Genomic DNA, 17,292 nt, shown 5'->3' with positions numbered 1-17,292 from the left:
ATAAATAATATAAATATAATTTTAGGTTGCATTTACATACCGCCTGATGCTAATAATGAGACTTATTCTAGTCACTGTGAGGTAGTTGAGACACTCTACACTAATTTTCCTGATTTCTATTTCATTATCATAGGTGATTTCAATTTGAGTAATTTTGACTGGTCTATTGACCCGACCTACCAAAGTCATAGTTCGGCGAGTATAATATTTAATAGTTATGTACACTTTTTAAATTTAAAACAAAGAAATCATATAAAAAACCAAAATGGCAGAACTCTTGATTGTATTATGATAAATGACAACGTTGAAATTATTTCTTTAAATCACTCATCAGAGTCTCTAATCCCTAAAATTGATTACCATCATCACCCTTTAGACATTTTTCTAAAGTTTGTAAATTCAAATCTCAATCCTACTTCTGAATATCCTATTATATATAACTTCAACAAATGCGAATTTAATGAAATTTCTAATTTCCTCTCAAATATTGATTTTGAATCTAATTTAAATAATAAAATTTTTTCTATAGATGAAATTGTAACAAAGTTTTACGAAATTATTCACCACACTTTCAGTTTGTTTGTCCCCAAAACCAAAATTTTCAATAACTATTCTCCAGTATGGGCTGATGCTAACCATAGAAATCTTATTGTTGGGAAAAAATTAGCACACAAAAAATTTAAATTGTGCCCTTCGCCTGAAAACTATTTAGAATTTTCTCGTCTTCGTAAAGAATGCAAAATCTTAACTACTAAAAATTATTCTGATAATTTACGTCATATTGAAAATAGTATTCAAACAAATATTAAACCTTTTTGGAAATATATTAATTCTTTAAAGAAAAATGTTTGTAATATTCCTGAATCAGTAATATTCAAAAATTCATCGTCTTCAAATATTCAAGATAATGCTCAGCTTTTTGCAAATTTTTTTTCTAGTGTTTTTGAATCTGACTTGTCACAATCATTTGTACATAATCAACCTTCCGGAGACTATTCAAATAATATTCTAAATCTTAGTTCTTGGTATATTAGCAAAAGTGAAATTTATGAGTATTTGAATTCATTAGATACTACCTCCAGTACAGGTCCAGATGGTGTTCCTTCATCTTTTCTAAAAGCTTGTGGTTCAATATTAGTTAATCCTTTATATTTAATGTTCAATAAATCTTTAACTATTGGTTATTTTCCTAACATTTGGAAAATGTCTTTTGTGACCCCGATACATAAATCCGGTGACAAACACGATGTCATGAATTATAGGCCTATTTCTAAATTGTCAATAATTCCTAAGATATTTGAAGCAATTATCACTAAAAAATTATCTTTAATTATTTCTCCTTATATCTGCATAAATCAACACGGCTTTGGTCCGAAAATGTCAATTTCCAACAATCTTTTGCTTTACCAATCTAAAATTTTAAATTCCTTCAAAAACCTTATTCAAGTTGATTCCATATACACCGACTTCCAAAAAGCTTTCGACAAAGTCAATCACAAATTACTTCTTAAAAAATTATTTAATTTTGGTTTTAATGGAAAGTTTTTAGATTGGATTGAATCTTATCTTACATGCCGCACCCAAGCAGTAAAGTTATCTCTTTTCACTTCAAATTATTTTAGTGTGTGTTCGGGAGTCCCTCAAGGTTCTCATTTAGGCCCTCTATTGTTTATATTATTTATAAACGATTTACCCACTGTTCTTGATTCTTCAGTAAATATTTTACTATTTGCCGACGATGCAAAATTATTTTCACCAATAGAATCTCTCTCTGATGCAGTAAATTTACAGTATAATTTGGATAAGCTTGTAAGTTGGAGCAAACAAAATTGTTTGCCATTAAACATCAATAAATGCAGTATAATTACTTTCACACGCCTTCATAAACCTATTGTTTAACTACTCAATAGACCATAAAACGCTTACAAGAGTCAATCATATTAGGGATTTAGGAATTTTACTTGAAGCCAATATGTCTTATTCTTCACATATAAATATGATAACAAGCAAAGCTTTTAAAATGTTAGTCTTCATTTACAGAAACACAACAAATTTTAAAAATATAATATCGATGAAAATGTTATACTTCTCACTTGTTAGGTCTCACTTAGAATTTGGCTCTATAGTTTGGTCACCCAATTATGCTCTCTACATAAATCAGTTGTAAAATGTACAGTATAAATTTCTAAAATTAACCTGTAGTAAATTAAATGTAATCATTGACCGTGACTCATATTAGTAGTATATATTTGTATGTTCTGAGCACTTTTTTTTACAGGGAGATTTCTTCATTTCAAGGGGGCATTTCTACATGCTCAACCGTGTAACAAAATTCTCAAAAAACCCTAATGTATGTTCTGAGCACCTTTTTTACAGGGAGATTTCTTCATTTCAAGGGGGGCATTTCTACATGCTCCACCGTGTAACAAAATTCTCAAAAAACCCTAATGTATGTTCTGAGCACCTTTTTTTACAATGAGATTTCTACACACGTTCACTGTGTAACAAAAAAAATCTCAATTTTTTTTGTTTAAATGTTACGCTAACTCAGATTTACCGTGTAACACAATATGGTGTTAACATATATATTGTCCACCTACTGAAATAATTATTTCAAGAAAAGAACGCAAAATTATTAAATAAACTTTTTTATTATTATAAATTGTATTTACACAAGTTTTCTTACTTCTCTAGTAAAAGGTACATATTCTACAATACGATCATGAATCAATAAACAATAAGCAGTTACACCTGTAAGCGATTCTGAAGCTTCAATTTCTAATTGTACATCCACTGCTGAGGCTGTGGCTGAATCGTTCTGTTTCGAAGTATCAATGACTATAATTGGAGCGTTTGAAAGAAAAGTAGAAGGACTCAATATCGGATTTCGTATACTTTTTTCATAGTACGATTCTTGAAATGATGTATACATATCATATAATAAGGTAAAATTATTTTTTGTAAAATCTAAATTCAAATTATCGTACGGATAAGCTATTGAGTTCAGAAATACTCTAACGTTTGTTAGATTACAATGATCAAAAATACTACAGTCTTTTTCTAACGTATTTTTACGCCTTTTTGCAATCCGATTATTATAAATCGCGGTTTTTCTAATTTCGATGCAGTTTTCAAATTCCATACAACTTTTTTAGCGGTTCCTAGTTCAGGATATTCAAAAGTTTCAAAAGATCTGAAAGGAATAAACAAACTTTTTTCTTTTTCTACAAGTTTCAATAATTTCAACCTTTCTCCATCGTCAACAGTAATATGCGGAACCTTCCATACTATTTTGTTTAAAGTAACTTGGCTGACTGTAGTAGATTTATACCACTTTTCAACCTTAATGCATTTAAATCACTATGACTTCGAGTTAATATTAATTCCAATCTAGAATTAACTAATATTTTTCTATAGTCTTCAAAAAAACCTAGCCAATATTTCAATGGAATGCAAGCACTAAATTCACCTTTATCATTTGCTGATTGTGTTGCGTTTTTAAAATTCCAGCCAGAATTTTCATAACAATTATAGTTGTCTGGTGTACCGGATAAGTATCCTTTCAACGAGCTAGTGATTCCAAGAACACGCGTGCTATCAATTTCTATACCATTCATTTCCAACCGTATTTGTTCAAAGAGATAAGAGTAACCGTTATTAGATAGTTTAACTTTGTCAGGTTCCGAAAACTTCCTTCCAGAAAAATAAAGCTTTCGTGTAGATACGGATAAACATCTGTTTGCTGAATTGATATACGTATTTCGTCGTTATTATTAAATGATGTAGTATACGGTGTGTATGAATGATATTCAATTTTTGTTATTTTAGAATCCGTTTCATACCGCGAACTTATATCTAAAATATCACTTTCAGGCATTTTGCTTTAATTGATAACCTAGAGCTTGTAAAATTTTTTTATTTGTCAACGTCAATTTTTTTACTTTATTTGATGTTACCGGTACCACTTTAGTCTTATGACTAGTTGAACTGATCCGAAGTAGCGGATTTATATTGAATTTTAATCCCATATCAAGATCCGTAACGTTTAATATGTAACACGATTGTCAATGCCTCACCAAAATTATCAATCGGATTATGATCTTGATCAACTAGCTGAACGGTTATCGAATCAATATTTGTTTTATTCAATTTGTAATATATTAAATTTGGCGGTGTCTGAATTACTTTAGATCCTGTCCTCTCACTCGGGAAAAACTCGTAAATCGAATGACTTTGTAGATGGTTGTTGAATGATCCTTGAGCTATATTACACATTACTTTTATAGAATTAATTGTGTTTAAATTTACTGCTTTTTCCGATCGATGAATTGCATACTCTGGTTTATATTGTCTTTTTTCAAAACCAAATACAGGTGCCATACTAAATGGAATCTCAAAGTGTAGTATCCCATTACATTTTATATATGATCTGAAATCATTAGGATCAACCGAAATATCGAATGTTAATTTGGTTAAGTTTTCACTATTATAGTCATCTATTTGCTTCTTAACTCGTTGATTAATATCTTCAATTTCATAACATCCCTCTTCCAATTTAATATAACACATCATAGGAGTATTATTGTTTTCATCGTCAACTATTTGATATTAGAATTATATATTGAAAATTTATTATTATTTTATTAATATTTGGAATGAATTAAATGACTGTAAACATAACAAAGCTATTTCTGAATCCTCGTAAAGGTTTATAGACGGAAAATAATTTACGGATAATATGGTAGCATTCCCAGTTAAACTTAAAGTAACTGACTCGTACATTACAAAATCTAAGATATAAATTTAATAATGAGATCCGTGACGTTTAATATGCAGAACAACTGTCAACGTCTCGTTAAAATTGTCAATTGGATTATTGTTTTGGTCAACTAACTGAACAGTTATTAAATTAATATCTGTTTTGTTTAATCTGTAATATATAAGGTTTGACGGAGATTGAACAACCTTTGTTCCTGTTCTCCCACTCGGGAAAAACTCATATATCGAATGACTTTGAAGTTGGTTGTTGAATGACCCATGTGCTATATTGCACAATACTTTTATAGAGTTAATCGTGTTTAAATTGGCCGCTTCATGAAACGGTCAACATCTTATCTTTTTAAACCCAAAAACAGGTGCTATACTATATGGAGTATTGAACTGAAGTATTCCATTACATTTTATATACGTTTTAAAATCAACAGGATCAATACGTACACTGAATGCTAGCTGTGTTCCGTAGTTGTTATTAACTTGGGATAACTCTTTTGCAATTTTATTGTTAATATCTTCTATTTCATAGCATCCTTCTTCCAAACAAAATTCAAAAGTATGCAATTTATATTTATTTCTCTTTGAAGGAATTACTTCTATTTTCAGTCGGTTATTAATTGCATTTATAATATTTGGAAATGAATTGAACGTTTGCAAAGATAACAAAGCTATTTCTGAATCCTCGTAAACATTTAGAGATGGAAAATAATTTGCAGTCAATACAGTCGAATTTCCAGTTAAACTTAGTGTAAGAGATTCATGCATTGTAAAAATTCAAGACATAAATGTCCACAGTTGAATGTATTAAAGTCTTGATAGTTAGAATAGTTATATACTATTTTAAACTTTTTAAAATAACGTTGTAATTCAATTGGTGGAGGTAAATCGCCAAAACTATCGAAATATATGACTTTATCTTTATTTTTATGAAACGCTACCCAATGGCTCCCGTCGCCTGAAGATATGTCTAAGTTTAATATGCCACATTCAATGACGTGCGGTTTTTTAGGCAAGCTATCACGTGAAAAGACTCCACGGAAATGATTGATTTTCAACTTTCTTACGTATTTTATAATATCTTGGGTCGAAAGCGGTCTGTCAGGTAGCGTAATCATTATTATTTTTTTTTTCTCAACCCATTATTGTTTAAATATAAACCATTGCCTTTTTTACTTTTTGAATTTTGAATTGCGTTGTACACACTAGCGCCTCCAGACATTAAGCTACCAAGTGCTGACAATCCTGCAAATATAGGTATTAAGGGAACTACACCTCCTGACTGTCCTGGGATGGGAATCAACCTTTTACCACTATTCTTTTTCTTCGAGGTTCTTTTTTTCTTCGCAGTTAGCATACTATTGTTTTTTGTAACACGTTTCCGTTTACCTTTACAACCCATACCTATTTTTCTTTTAGCTTTCATCGTGTTTGTTACCGCGTACACAAACAATTTCTCTTTTCTAGGAGTGTCTTTTGCTTTATATCTTTCCCAAGCACGATTTTCTAACACTTTATCAGCTTTATGTCTATCGCCTAAATTTATTCCTTTCAATAAAAAAATAATAAATTTTCATATTCCTTTCAATATTTAATTTCGTACCAGGACCACAATATTGACTACAAGCCTGAAACATGGGCTTCAACTGGGAGACTATTTATAAGGGAGTTTACAAATTCTTTGCCAGTCTTGTTTGATTTTAACTTACGAGTTGAACGCGTCATCTATAACTGATAAACAATTGAAAATTCTAGAGTATATATAAGAAAAAATGGATTTGATTGATCAAAAAGATAAATTAGAGGTTATAAATGTAGATGTTCAGATGGCAAAAAAACCATCAAGACACGGTTCGTTATTACCTGATACTATACGTGCTATACTAGTCGGCCCCAGCGGATCAGGAAAAACTAATATAATGTACAATCTGATCACACATGCAAATGGGTTAAGATTTGAAAATATTTATTTATACTCTAAAACCTCCAATCAGGAAAAATATGTTTTATTAAAAAAAATAATAGACGATGTAAAAGGTGCTAATTTTTTCATATTTACTAGCGTTGATAAGGTCATAAAACCGAACTTAACTAAGACAAATTCTATTATAATTTTTGATGATGTTATATGTGGACCACAATCTGTAATCAGAGAATATTTCAGCATTTGCAGACATTCAGGTGCTAGCTCTGTATTTTATTTGGCGCAAACGTATTCTAAAATACCAAAACAGTTAGTAAGAGATAACTCAAATTTTTTAATAATACTGAAACAAGATGATACAAATTTACGACATATATTTAACGATCATTCGTCTGCAGATATGGATTTCTCAGAATTTCGGAAAATGTGTCATTTCTGTTGGAATCACAGTGATTACGGGTTTTTGGTTATCGATAAAACTCGGGAAATGAATGAAGGAAGATATAGATGCGGTTTCCATACGTTTATTAAAATAAAAAAATTTATATATATATATATACACCATAGTACTGTTATACCGTACATAGTGCTATCAGTAGTCATCCGATACAGTTATATTGTGTTTATAATTTACAATGAACAAAGAAAAAGTTTTGTTAGAAAATTTAATAGCATCAAAAAAAATATTAAAAGGAAAATAATGGAAATGAAACGTGGTGTTATAGATTCTGACAACTATTACCGTGATGTATTTAAGCCAATAATCGAACCATTAAGTACACGGACAGAAAAAAATACTTTATGTAACTCACAACCAACTGAATTAAAAAAATAGAAACCATATGCTCTAGTAACGAAGATGATGACGATGAATTAAATTCATCATTTGAACATTTTTTCAATAACAAACGTTCTACAATAAAACGATACGATAAATCCTACGGTATGTATTATGATAAAGTCAGTGATTCATATAAAATTGGAAAACATACTATAACTTTTAGTCATGGTAACTTACAGCTGCTCGATAAATACTATCCTTGGACTATAGGACTATGGTCTTTATTATGTGAGAAGGAACCGAAAAAAACAACTATAGAAGATATAGAAAACTATTACAACATTTTGAAAACTACTGGAGTTCATTTAAAAGAAGATGGGAAACCTAAAACCTCAAAGTATCATAAATGGTCAGTCGTTGTAAAACCTCTGTATGATCGAATGAAACATGAAGAAAAACAGTTAAACGAACATATAGCTAAAATTAATAACCTTAGATCTCCTCAAATTAACTTAACACCAATTAAGGATCATTTATCTAGTTCGAACGCTAAACGTAGTAATGTTAATGATGATACGACTATGAAAAAAAACCATTTTATTTTAATCCAGAAGCAAACAGTTCTATGGTTACAGATCCCGCAGTTGAAAATATGTTTAATTTTACTTTAACACCGCAGCCTAAGAAAGGTTCAGGTTTATATAAAGATGTAATACCGCAAACACAATTAGTTTATTATGACGACCCGAATGAACTAGTAACTAGATTAAATCTTTTAACATCATCACAAAGTGTTGGTAATACTGGTGTTAATAATGAAATAATATCTATTTTAGAAGAATTACGTGAAAGAAATATTATAGTTTAATGACAACCTTAGAGAGTATAGCTAATGAGCTTCATCGACCAGCGAGAAAAATATTTCCTAGACGTAGTGTAATAACGCGGTTTATTGACGACCTCTGGCAAGCTGATTTAATGGATATGCAATCTCATTCTAGACAGAATTATGGTTTTAAATATATTTTAGTTGTCATAGACACATATAGTAAGTACGTTTGGGTGGAAGCGTTGAAAAATAAAACATCAAAGGAATGTACAAATGGTATGTTTAATATATTGAAAAAAGCTCATCCAAAATTGTTACAGACAGATAATGGTACAGAATTTTATAATATTCAATTTCAAAATTTAATGAAAAAATATAAAATTAAACATTACAGTTCATACAGTGTTATCAAGTGTTCAATGGCTGAACGTGTCATACAAACTCTTAAAAATAATATATATAAACATTTTACTGCAACAGGTACATGGAATTGGTATAATACAATATCGAAAATTATACATAACTATAATAACACAAAACATAGAACAATCAAATGTACACCGAATGAAGCTCGAATGGATACAAACAAAATTAAATTTAATACACAATTTAATGATACATTATACAAACCAAAATTAAAAGTTAATGACAAAGTAAGAATATCTAAGTATAAACATATATTTAGTAAAGGATATACACCAAATTGGACAACGGAAATATTTACAGTTTCAAAAGTTTTACAGACAAATCCAGTAACTTATCAACTAAAAGATGGATCAGACAATATAATCTTAGGTGGTTTTTATGAACAGGAAATTAAATTAACTGATTTTCCAGACACCTTCCTGGTTGAACGTATTATAAAAAAAGTTGGGAATAAAATGTTTGTTAAATGGCTAGGTTTTGATTCGAGTCAAAATTCGTGGATAACATCATCAGATATTTTAAAATAAAGATTTTTTTTTAATGTATGATACATTTTTATAATAAAAAAAATATACAAGGTTTTTTATCAAGTAAAATTAATTATTTCACATGTTCTCCTAGTACTCCGTAGTCTATTTTAAAAAACGTAATATATCCGCAATCGATATAAATAGAAAGCGCTATTTAGTAATAAATGTATTCAATGAAAAAATAATAATACTGTTGTATAATAGCGCTCCTAGCGGTAAATTTATTCAATGAAAATAATAAAGCTGTTGAATGTTGTATAATACTGATAGATAACACTGTTTATACTGATTGTTGAATCATTAAGTTTTTTAAATAAATTATTTTGTGAGTTTGTAATGACCATACGCCAATGTATTTATCCCATCATTCATTATATATCTTTTATCGTCATTGGCACTGAGAACAAGCTTGTTCATTGTTTTTGAATGAACAACATGTTTATTCGATTGAATGAAGTTCATGTTTCTGTGAGATTGTTTTTTCTCAACAGATCTATGGTTGATAAAAGCATTTAATATCTCTATGTAATCAATAAATTTCATATGGTTTTTTATTATATATTTTTTTACACCTTTTGCTTTTTTTTCTACAGTATCATCTATGGTTTTATAAGCGTATAATTTCGGTCTTAATGAAACGAATTCTTTAAGAATTATTGATTTAAGTTCGTCCTTGAAGAATCCTGGTTGGCTTTTATGAATTTCACTAAAGCAATAATGGTCTTTAGGATAATTAGATGTGTCAAAATATGGCAATAAATCATTTTTTAAATCATCGAAAAAATTTTTTGTTTGAATGGTATATATCAAGGAATCTGTATCCGAATATAAAGAACTAATTTTTCTACCATATTTCTTTTTCATTACATTATAATGAAAATCATACATAAAAGTTTTCGAAACGTCTAAAATTGCAGATCCTACATAAATCGCCTTATCGAATTTAATAGTTTCCTTATGTTGATGAATAGCCATAAGATTCTTAGAGTATATAGTTCTATCCTTAAAATTAGTTTTTGCCATTAATTTATTAGCTTTTTTTCCCGATGAAACCAGTTTTATAGAAGTTCTTGTTCGAACGTTCTCCATACATTTTCCAAAAACACTATTAATTAAAAGCTTCCAGAATTCTTTTTCAAACTCGTTTTTAGCTTCTGTTCTCATTTTAGTACAGAATTCAATGTACGATGACATCCATTTCTTTTGAGAAAATCGGATAGCACGATGAATTTTTACAAGTTTAAGACCGTGTGAAATAGCTTGCTTTAAATTTTTGTAATGAACAATATAGTTTTTTTTCGGTAATAGTGTAGTTAACAATTTCTTAACTTTAGAATTTGGCGGACATTCGTTTAACGGTAAAAACGGGAAATCATTATGAGTTTTATGCAAATTTTTAGGGTAGTCGACATCAACTTCTAATATATATCCAACTTCAGAATCATCAGCAATTTTAGTTACGTCTATGTTTAAGTCATCAACCCATTCAAAATCTTTAAAAGGTAATTCTGTCAACATAGACTTTCCATATAAATTTACACAATCAAGATATGTTATCCATGTAATCGGTTCATTAGAATTATAATTCAATCCTTCAATATTTGGTATGTTTGCTTTAGCATATCTTTTAGTTGATTGAGTTATTCCACCACGAATAGAGTTCTCGATAAACAAAAGCATGTTAGGACATTTTAACCTTTCTAATTCGATTTTAGTATATTTAAGCATACAGTCATACGCAAATCCCGGAGCAGTCATATAATGAGCAGGATCTAGTTCAAGAGTAGATAAACATAAGTCTCTGAAATTTTCAAACACGTCAGCTAGTATTACAACATCAGTTTTTAAATAATGATCGCTATATTCACCTAATGTCTTTATATTAAACACGTTCCATACATTTTTCGCATGTATATAATCGTCATCAGTAATATTTTCATCGGTTAGAGAGCTATAAAATTCAAGCTTTGAAGGTAAAAAAGAATCATTAAGTTTACTCCAACTATCAACATATTCATAAGGGAAGACTCCTTTTCGTGTAACTAAATCTAACACTTTAATAGAAAATACTTTAATAGTTTCTCTAAACCTCAACTTATCTTCGGATAAAATTTTGCTAGTTTACTTAATTTTTCAGCCATAAAACGGTATGTATCAACAAACTTAATGTTAAATTTTGGTGCGATTTCTTTACTAAACGATATATATTTTTCAGATGAATTAGGTATAACATGAATATCTTTATCGTTACAACCAAGTTCTCGAATTATGAAGTGACTGTCATATGTCAGATTATGAAAGAAGATTGGTACAAATGATGGATTAGTTAGCTGAAAATTACATTTTACACAAATACATCGTCTGTAATTTCCAGTTATATGACAGTGATCTCGAACTTTTAACAAATTATTACCTTTAAATGATAATAAACATTTTTCACAAACCTTAGCTTTTTGAAAATGTTTTTCTTCTTTTAAAGTTAATTTGTTAATTGGTAAATTAGTTTTATAAATATTATTAATTTTATTTCCTATACTAATCATACTATTCATAAATTTTTTTGCTGCATTTTTACCTCTATAAATTACTACTTTTCTAGGAATTTCAAACTTTTTTATTAATTTTTTTGGTATAATATTATAGTCAACTTTTACATAAAACCCATAACTCATAAGTTTATGTAAATGTGTAATATTAGTTTTTGGTTTTTTACCACTTTGAATGAATTTAACAGGTTGTTTTGGGTTTAAAATACATTCGAAGTCGGCGTATATAACAATTGGAATTCGTTGAGTATTTTTATAGTTTTTGAAGTATATGAAATCGTCATCTCCTTCTTCAAACATTATAGGTCTTCCTAATTTATTTTTAATACACATTTGCTTATGTCTAATTAAACCTGATTCACCCCAAAGTTTGCTTTTACACGGTTTATTACCAAAACTAGTAAAACATCTCTTACATATAATCAACTTTGAGCTATTTTTAGTTCTTTGACTTCTAATAAACCTCGAGAAGTTGTTAATATAACAATAATGAGCTGTATTATTATCACCAAATAGAAAAAGATCAAAATGATTTTTTTTTTTTCAATATTGGTTATATGTAATGGGTAAATTACATTATTATCATCTAAGCTGTAAATGTTTATTGATACATTGTTTATTTTTTCAAATTTTTTTAACTGAGTTATAGGTGTTGGAAAATCGATGCATTTAAAATTTAGTCCACTTTTTTTTTCTAACATATCAAAATATTTTTACTAAACCGAGATTTATTCAAACGATTATCGTACTTACTTAGTATTGAATACTTGAAACATTCGTTATCGTTATTTTTTACATTTATAACTGCTTTTTTTTTTTAATATGACTAGGTAAATCTAAATATGTACTTCCTCCTTTAAGAGGATTAACTTTATTAATTCGTAGTTGTATACAATCTATAGATTTAAGTGACCAGCCTGATTTTTTTGATATAAACTGTTCTTCCTCAGATAATAGTTTGTTAAACATTTTGTTTAATAAGCTATTAAAATTGGATGATTTACATGCTAATACGTTTGTTGTTTTAAATGACATATCTTGTACTTCATTCGTTAAAAGTTGTTCATACGTGCTATCAACATGTAAATTAAATTTAATTGCTGACTGCTGACTTGATTGTGTTAGCTTAGAAATTAACATTTCAGAAACATAACTAAAAAATACATGGTAGTCTATTATTTTCTTCCTTGTTCTTAACAATAAACGTTCTCGAACAGCTTTTAAATCTCTCAATTTCAACAAGTTCACTCTCAGCAGTTGATTCCATCCGTCTACGTTTAGTGATTGTATTTCTTTTCATTTTGTAACTGTAAATAAATTTATATTAAAAAAAATAATAATAATAATACTTGTTCATATTCCTAAGTGATTATGTTTTAATTATTAGTGTATCAGATATTCAGCTTATTGTAGTGTACGTTTTAATTATTATTTCACCAGAATATTACAGGAAATTTAATTAAAGTATGTTATTCAATGACATGTCACAGCCACCGAACGTGATCGGATTCGGATTATACGAACGCGTTGTAGGGTCATGATAGTGGTATGCGCAGTGAACAGCAACGATGGTGCGATTCATTCACAACGCTGGAACTTTGCCATTTACGCACATAGACCAAACGTACGTACCGTACAATCACTTCTGTGGAACATAACTCAAAGCTGACATGTAGAATTATACTTTGTTGTGGTACGTGTCAACCTTGAATTTTTACGAAAATATTGTTACATTGAATTTCATTATATTATTTAATGTATATTATTATATGATAAATATAGCAAAGTTTTAGAATAGTTTTAGTCTAGATTCAAAGATTCTAATTGTTTGTGCAGTGAATTTAAACAATTGCGTATACTTAATTCAGATTTAATAATGCATATTGTGATTTTTCATAGTTAAGTTTAAGTTGTTTTTTTTCATCTTTTAATTTTTTAATTATTTGGTTTATTATTCTTATTTTTCTTTGTATATCTTTTCTTCTTCGTCTGCATCGGTAAAATTTGTTTCACGCCGTTCATACATTTCTTCAATTTGTAGTTTGATGAACGTAAATGATTCCATTTTATTATTTTTATTTTTGAAACTGTAAATGGTAATATTTTATTCAATAATTAATATACAGTAGAAGCCTATTATTAGAAACACGGATTATTGATACAATCACGTTATTGAAACAAAATATACCGGGGCGGATCACCCGTATATTAGAACATTTAAAATAAATCGAATTATTGAAACAGTACATCGGTTATTTGAATCAATTAGACGAATTTAGTAAACCTGTTGTTTCCGCTGCGTGTGGCTAAAACATGCGGAAAACACGTATCTCTGGTGATCGGATTTGGTTAATACGAACGCTTGTCGAACGATAATAATGGTAAACGATACGATATTATTTTCTTCCTTTATATGTTATATTCAACTCGTATTATGTGATAAATTTTTACAACACAGTTAAAATATTAATAAAGAATGTTGAACGTAAACATAGATACAAGTACCTACATAGTATTTTTTCAAACTTATGTGATAAAATGTATTAACACGTTTAACATTAATTGTATCTTTCACATTAAAGATTTCAATGTTAATAATAGGTATAATCATATGAATTCATGGTTTTCATAAATATAATAAGTTTTAATAGTTGTCATTTCATTCTTTTTTTACGAAATATAATACATTATTTAAATTTATACAACATTTTGTAGGTAGTAATTAAAATATAATATCTTGTAAGAATTATATTAACAATGTTCGTATTATAAAGCGTATAATTATAATAATAATAATAACCTTAAAAGTGTTTAAATATAATAGGGTTAGATAAATATGGTTTCGATTAAGAAAAAAAAAAATAATAATAATAATAATGTTATTTTAAACTGTGTATAGGTAATTGTTTATCGTTAAAAGAATAGTAGCGATTTTAATATTTACTATCATTATTCAACAGCGTTTTTACAATAAACTAAAACAATATAATTAATTTTTTAAAGTGTGTATACATCTTAGAAAAAATTGTTTTATCGTTAGTTAAAATTTTAATGATGAGATATATTTCTCATCATATCTAAAACAAAAAATCTTGAATATGTTACGGGTACAGGTACGACGACAATACTAGCAGGGAATGGGTTACTTTCTAAATAAATTCTTTTGTTAAAAACCGATTACATACTATACATCGTGTATAATAACAATAATCTTTAAACGCTTCTATATCTTTAAATCGAATAAATTGGTATATAGGATTGTAAGTTCGAAAACCACCAGATCTTTCATCATGATAACATGCACTGCTACACCATTTTGGGTTCCTATATTTTGTATACACAGTTCAACTAATGTATAATTTCGAAGTGGATCGGTTTAAATATTTAATATATGATCCTTTACCATAAATGGGTAATATCTCCTACTAGTCTAAAGGTGATTTCTGGGTTAGAACGATAATATTCTAAAGATTCTAGAAGATTGTTGATGTTTCTATCCCGTGTATTGTTTGAAACGATTGAAAGCATACTGTAATTTATATTTTAAAATCAATTTTTAATTGAATATTGTACACATATACAATAATAATGTGCATGTATTCGTTTGAATCGTTCTATATGTAACGTACACCTATCTGTCTATATTATTATTTTTTTATAAAAATAATATCTATACTAATGATATATACTTACATTGTTATTTTGTGAAGTTGAAATATTTGAAAAAAATTTGAACTTTTTCCGTGTGTGTTTGTGTTGAGCGTCGTGATGTGGTATGATATTGCAACGTGCTCTGATACTCATATTAAATGTAATATATAAATTACCATAGCCAACAATACTCTAAACCATGGGGGCATAAAGGATATCCTTATAGTTATGTTAGGGTGAGCAACCAGGCAAGCAATGATTGGGTGTGGTTGGACTAGGACCGGATCTAATAAACAAAAGTAGGAAACAATCAAAAGTATCATCGCCCGAGTGCTTCTTATCCGCTGGGAGATAATAAATATAATACTATCCGGTGACATATTATGGATACGCAATTGCCACCCGGTAGAGTATATTAGTTGCGGATCACTCACCCGATAGAATATTATAGTCATATAATTGACGCACGCTATCGGCCGGATGACGCAAAGCGTGGGCAGAAGCGGATGCAGGTGCAGATGACCATCAGGGATCTGAAGGTACCGCGGGAGTCCCTGGACGATATATAAGGGGGCCCAGATTAGGCACAATTCAGACGTGATCCACCAGAGTTAGCGCAAGCACCTTCACGTCACCCAGTTTAATATTTTATGTCTCCTGGACTTAGAATATTTTCACAAGTTTTATTAAATTAATTAATTGGACTTAGAATAATTTTAAATAAAAAACACTTAGAATAATTTCGAGAGTTCAGTTATTTCACAAAACCTTTCCAAATCGACATCATTCAACTGATTGTACGTGGCACGTTACAAAATTTGGCGCAGTCGGTAGGATACTTTCAAATAAGAATTCTTTGGACGAACAATTTTAATTTTTTCGAACTTAGAAAATTTTCGGCAAAAAATATTTTTTTTTTTCCACTTCGAAAATTTTTCGAAAAAATTTAAAATATATCCACTTCGAAGAATTCACGGAGGCACATTCGGCAACGAATCACTGTTGAAGAAGACAACTGCAGAACGTCAACTTCAGCGACTCCGAAAGAGAAAGAATCAACAAGTAACACCACGGCTCAGCAATCAAGAAGAATGGAAGCATCGACTCAAACCATCGTTGTGTAAGCATAATTTTTTTTTTTTCTTAATGTAGAATAATTTTAAGCGTCTAACTCTGTTCGCGTCTCCTTTGGAATTAAAAACTCCATCGTATAAGTTACTTTTAATTGTGAAGGTGTATATATATATATTCCCCGTGAAACATTAAATAAAATATCTTGATAAAATTAAATAAATAATTTAAAAGGGAAAAATTTAGAATAAGCAAAAATAAAAAATAATAAAAAAAACGCAACGATTAAATAAATTTAATATTTTAATAATACACTTAGATTATTTTTACGCATAAAATTTTTGTTCAATAATAAAATAATACAACTTTATTTCAGTTATAAAATATATTAATATTCCAAATATAAATAATTTTTCGAAAAACAATAAAAATAAGAATTTTTTTTAAGAAAAAAAGAGACATAAATATTTTTTCAGAAAAAATTAATAAATTAAGAATCTAAAAAAAAAAAAAAAAAAATATTTTTTTATTTCAAAAAGAAATACAACAAAGTAACATAAAAAACTTTCAGAAAAAAATAATAAGTTAAAAAAAAAATCAATCAAAGAAAAAAAAATTAATAATAAAAATATTTTATTTTTTAAATATAAATAAAATATTTTGACATAGAAAATTTTTCAGGAAAAAAAAAAATAATAATTTAAGTTTTAAAATAAAATTTTATTTTATTATTTTATTTATAAAATATAATAGCAGAAGAATAA

General features: G+C 28.5%; 1 protein-coding gene and 1 pseudogene across 1 annotated transcript; both read right to left on the bottom strand.

Moving 5' to 3' along the window:
- Nucleotides 1-4,675: 4,675 nt before the first annotated feature.
- Nucleotides 4,676-6,262, bottom strand: LOC126554410 (uncharacterized; annotated as a pseudogene).
- Nucleotides 6,263-9,578: 3,316 nt separating this feature from the next.
- Nucleotides 9,579-12,106, bottom strand: LOC126554404 (uncharacterized). Its single transcript, XM_050209479.1, has 3 exons — nt 11,974-12,106; nt 9,833-11,359; nt 9,579-9,781 (listed from the first exon to the last, which is right to left on the bottom strand). The coding sequence occupies exons 1-3, from the start codon at nt 12,104-12,106 to the stop codon at nt 9,579-9,581; spliced, it is 1,863 nt and encodes a 620-aa protein (XP_050065436.1).
- Nucleotides 12,107-17,292: the final 5,186 nt, after the last annotated feature.

This window comes from Aphis gossypii, unplaced genomic scaffold, assembly GCF_020184175.1.
Source record: "Aphis gossypii isolate Hap1 unplaced genomic scaffold, ASM2018417v2 Contig00485, whole genome shotgun sequence".
Taxonomy (NCBI): Eukaryota; Metazoa; Arthropoda; class Insecta; order Hemiptera; family Aphididae; genus Aphis; species Aphis gossypii.
This window is presented reverse-complemented; position numbering and strand designations above follow the sequence as displayed.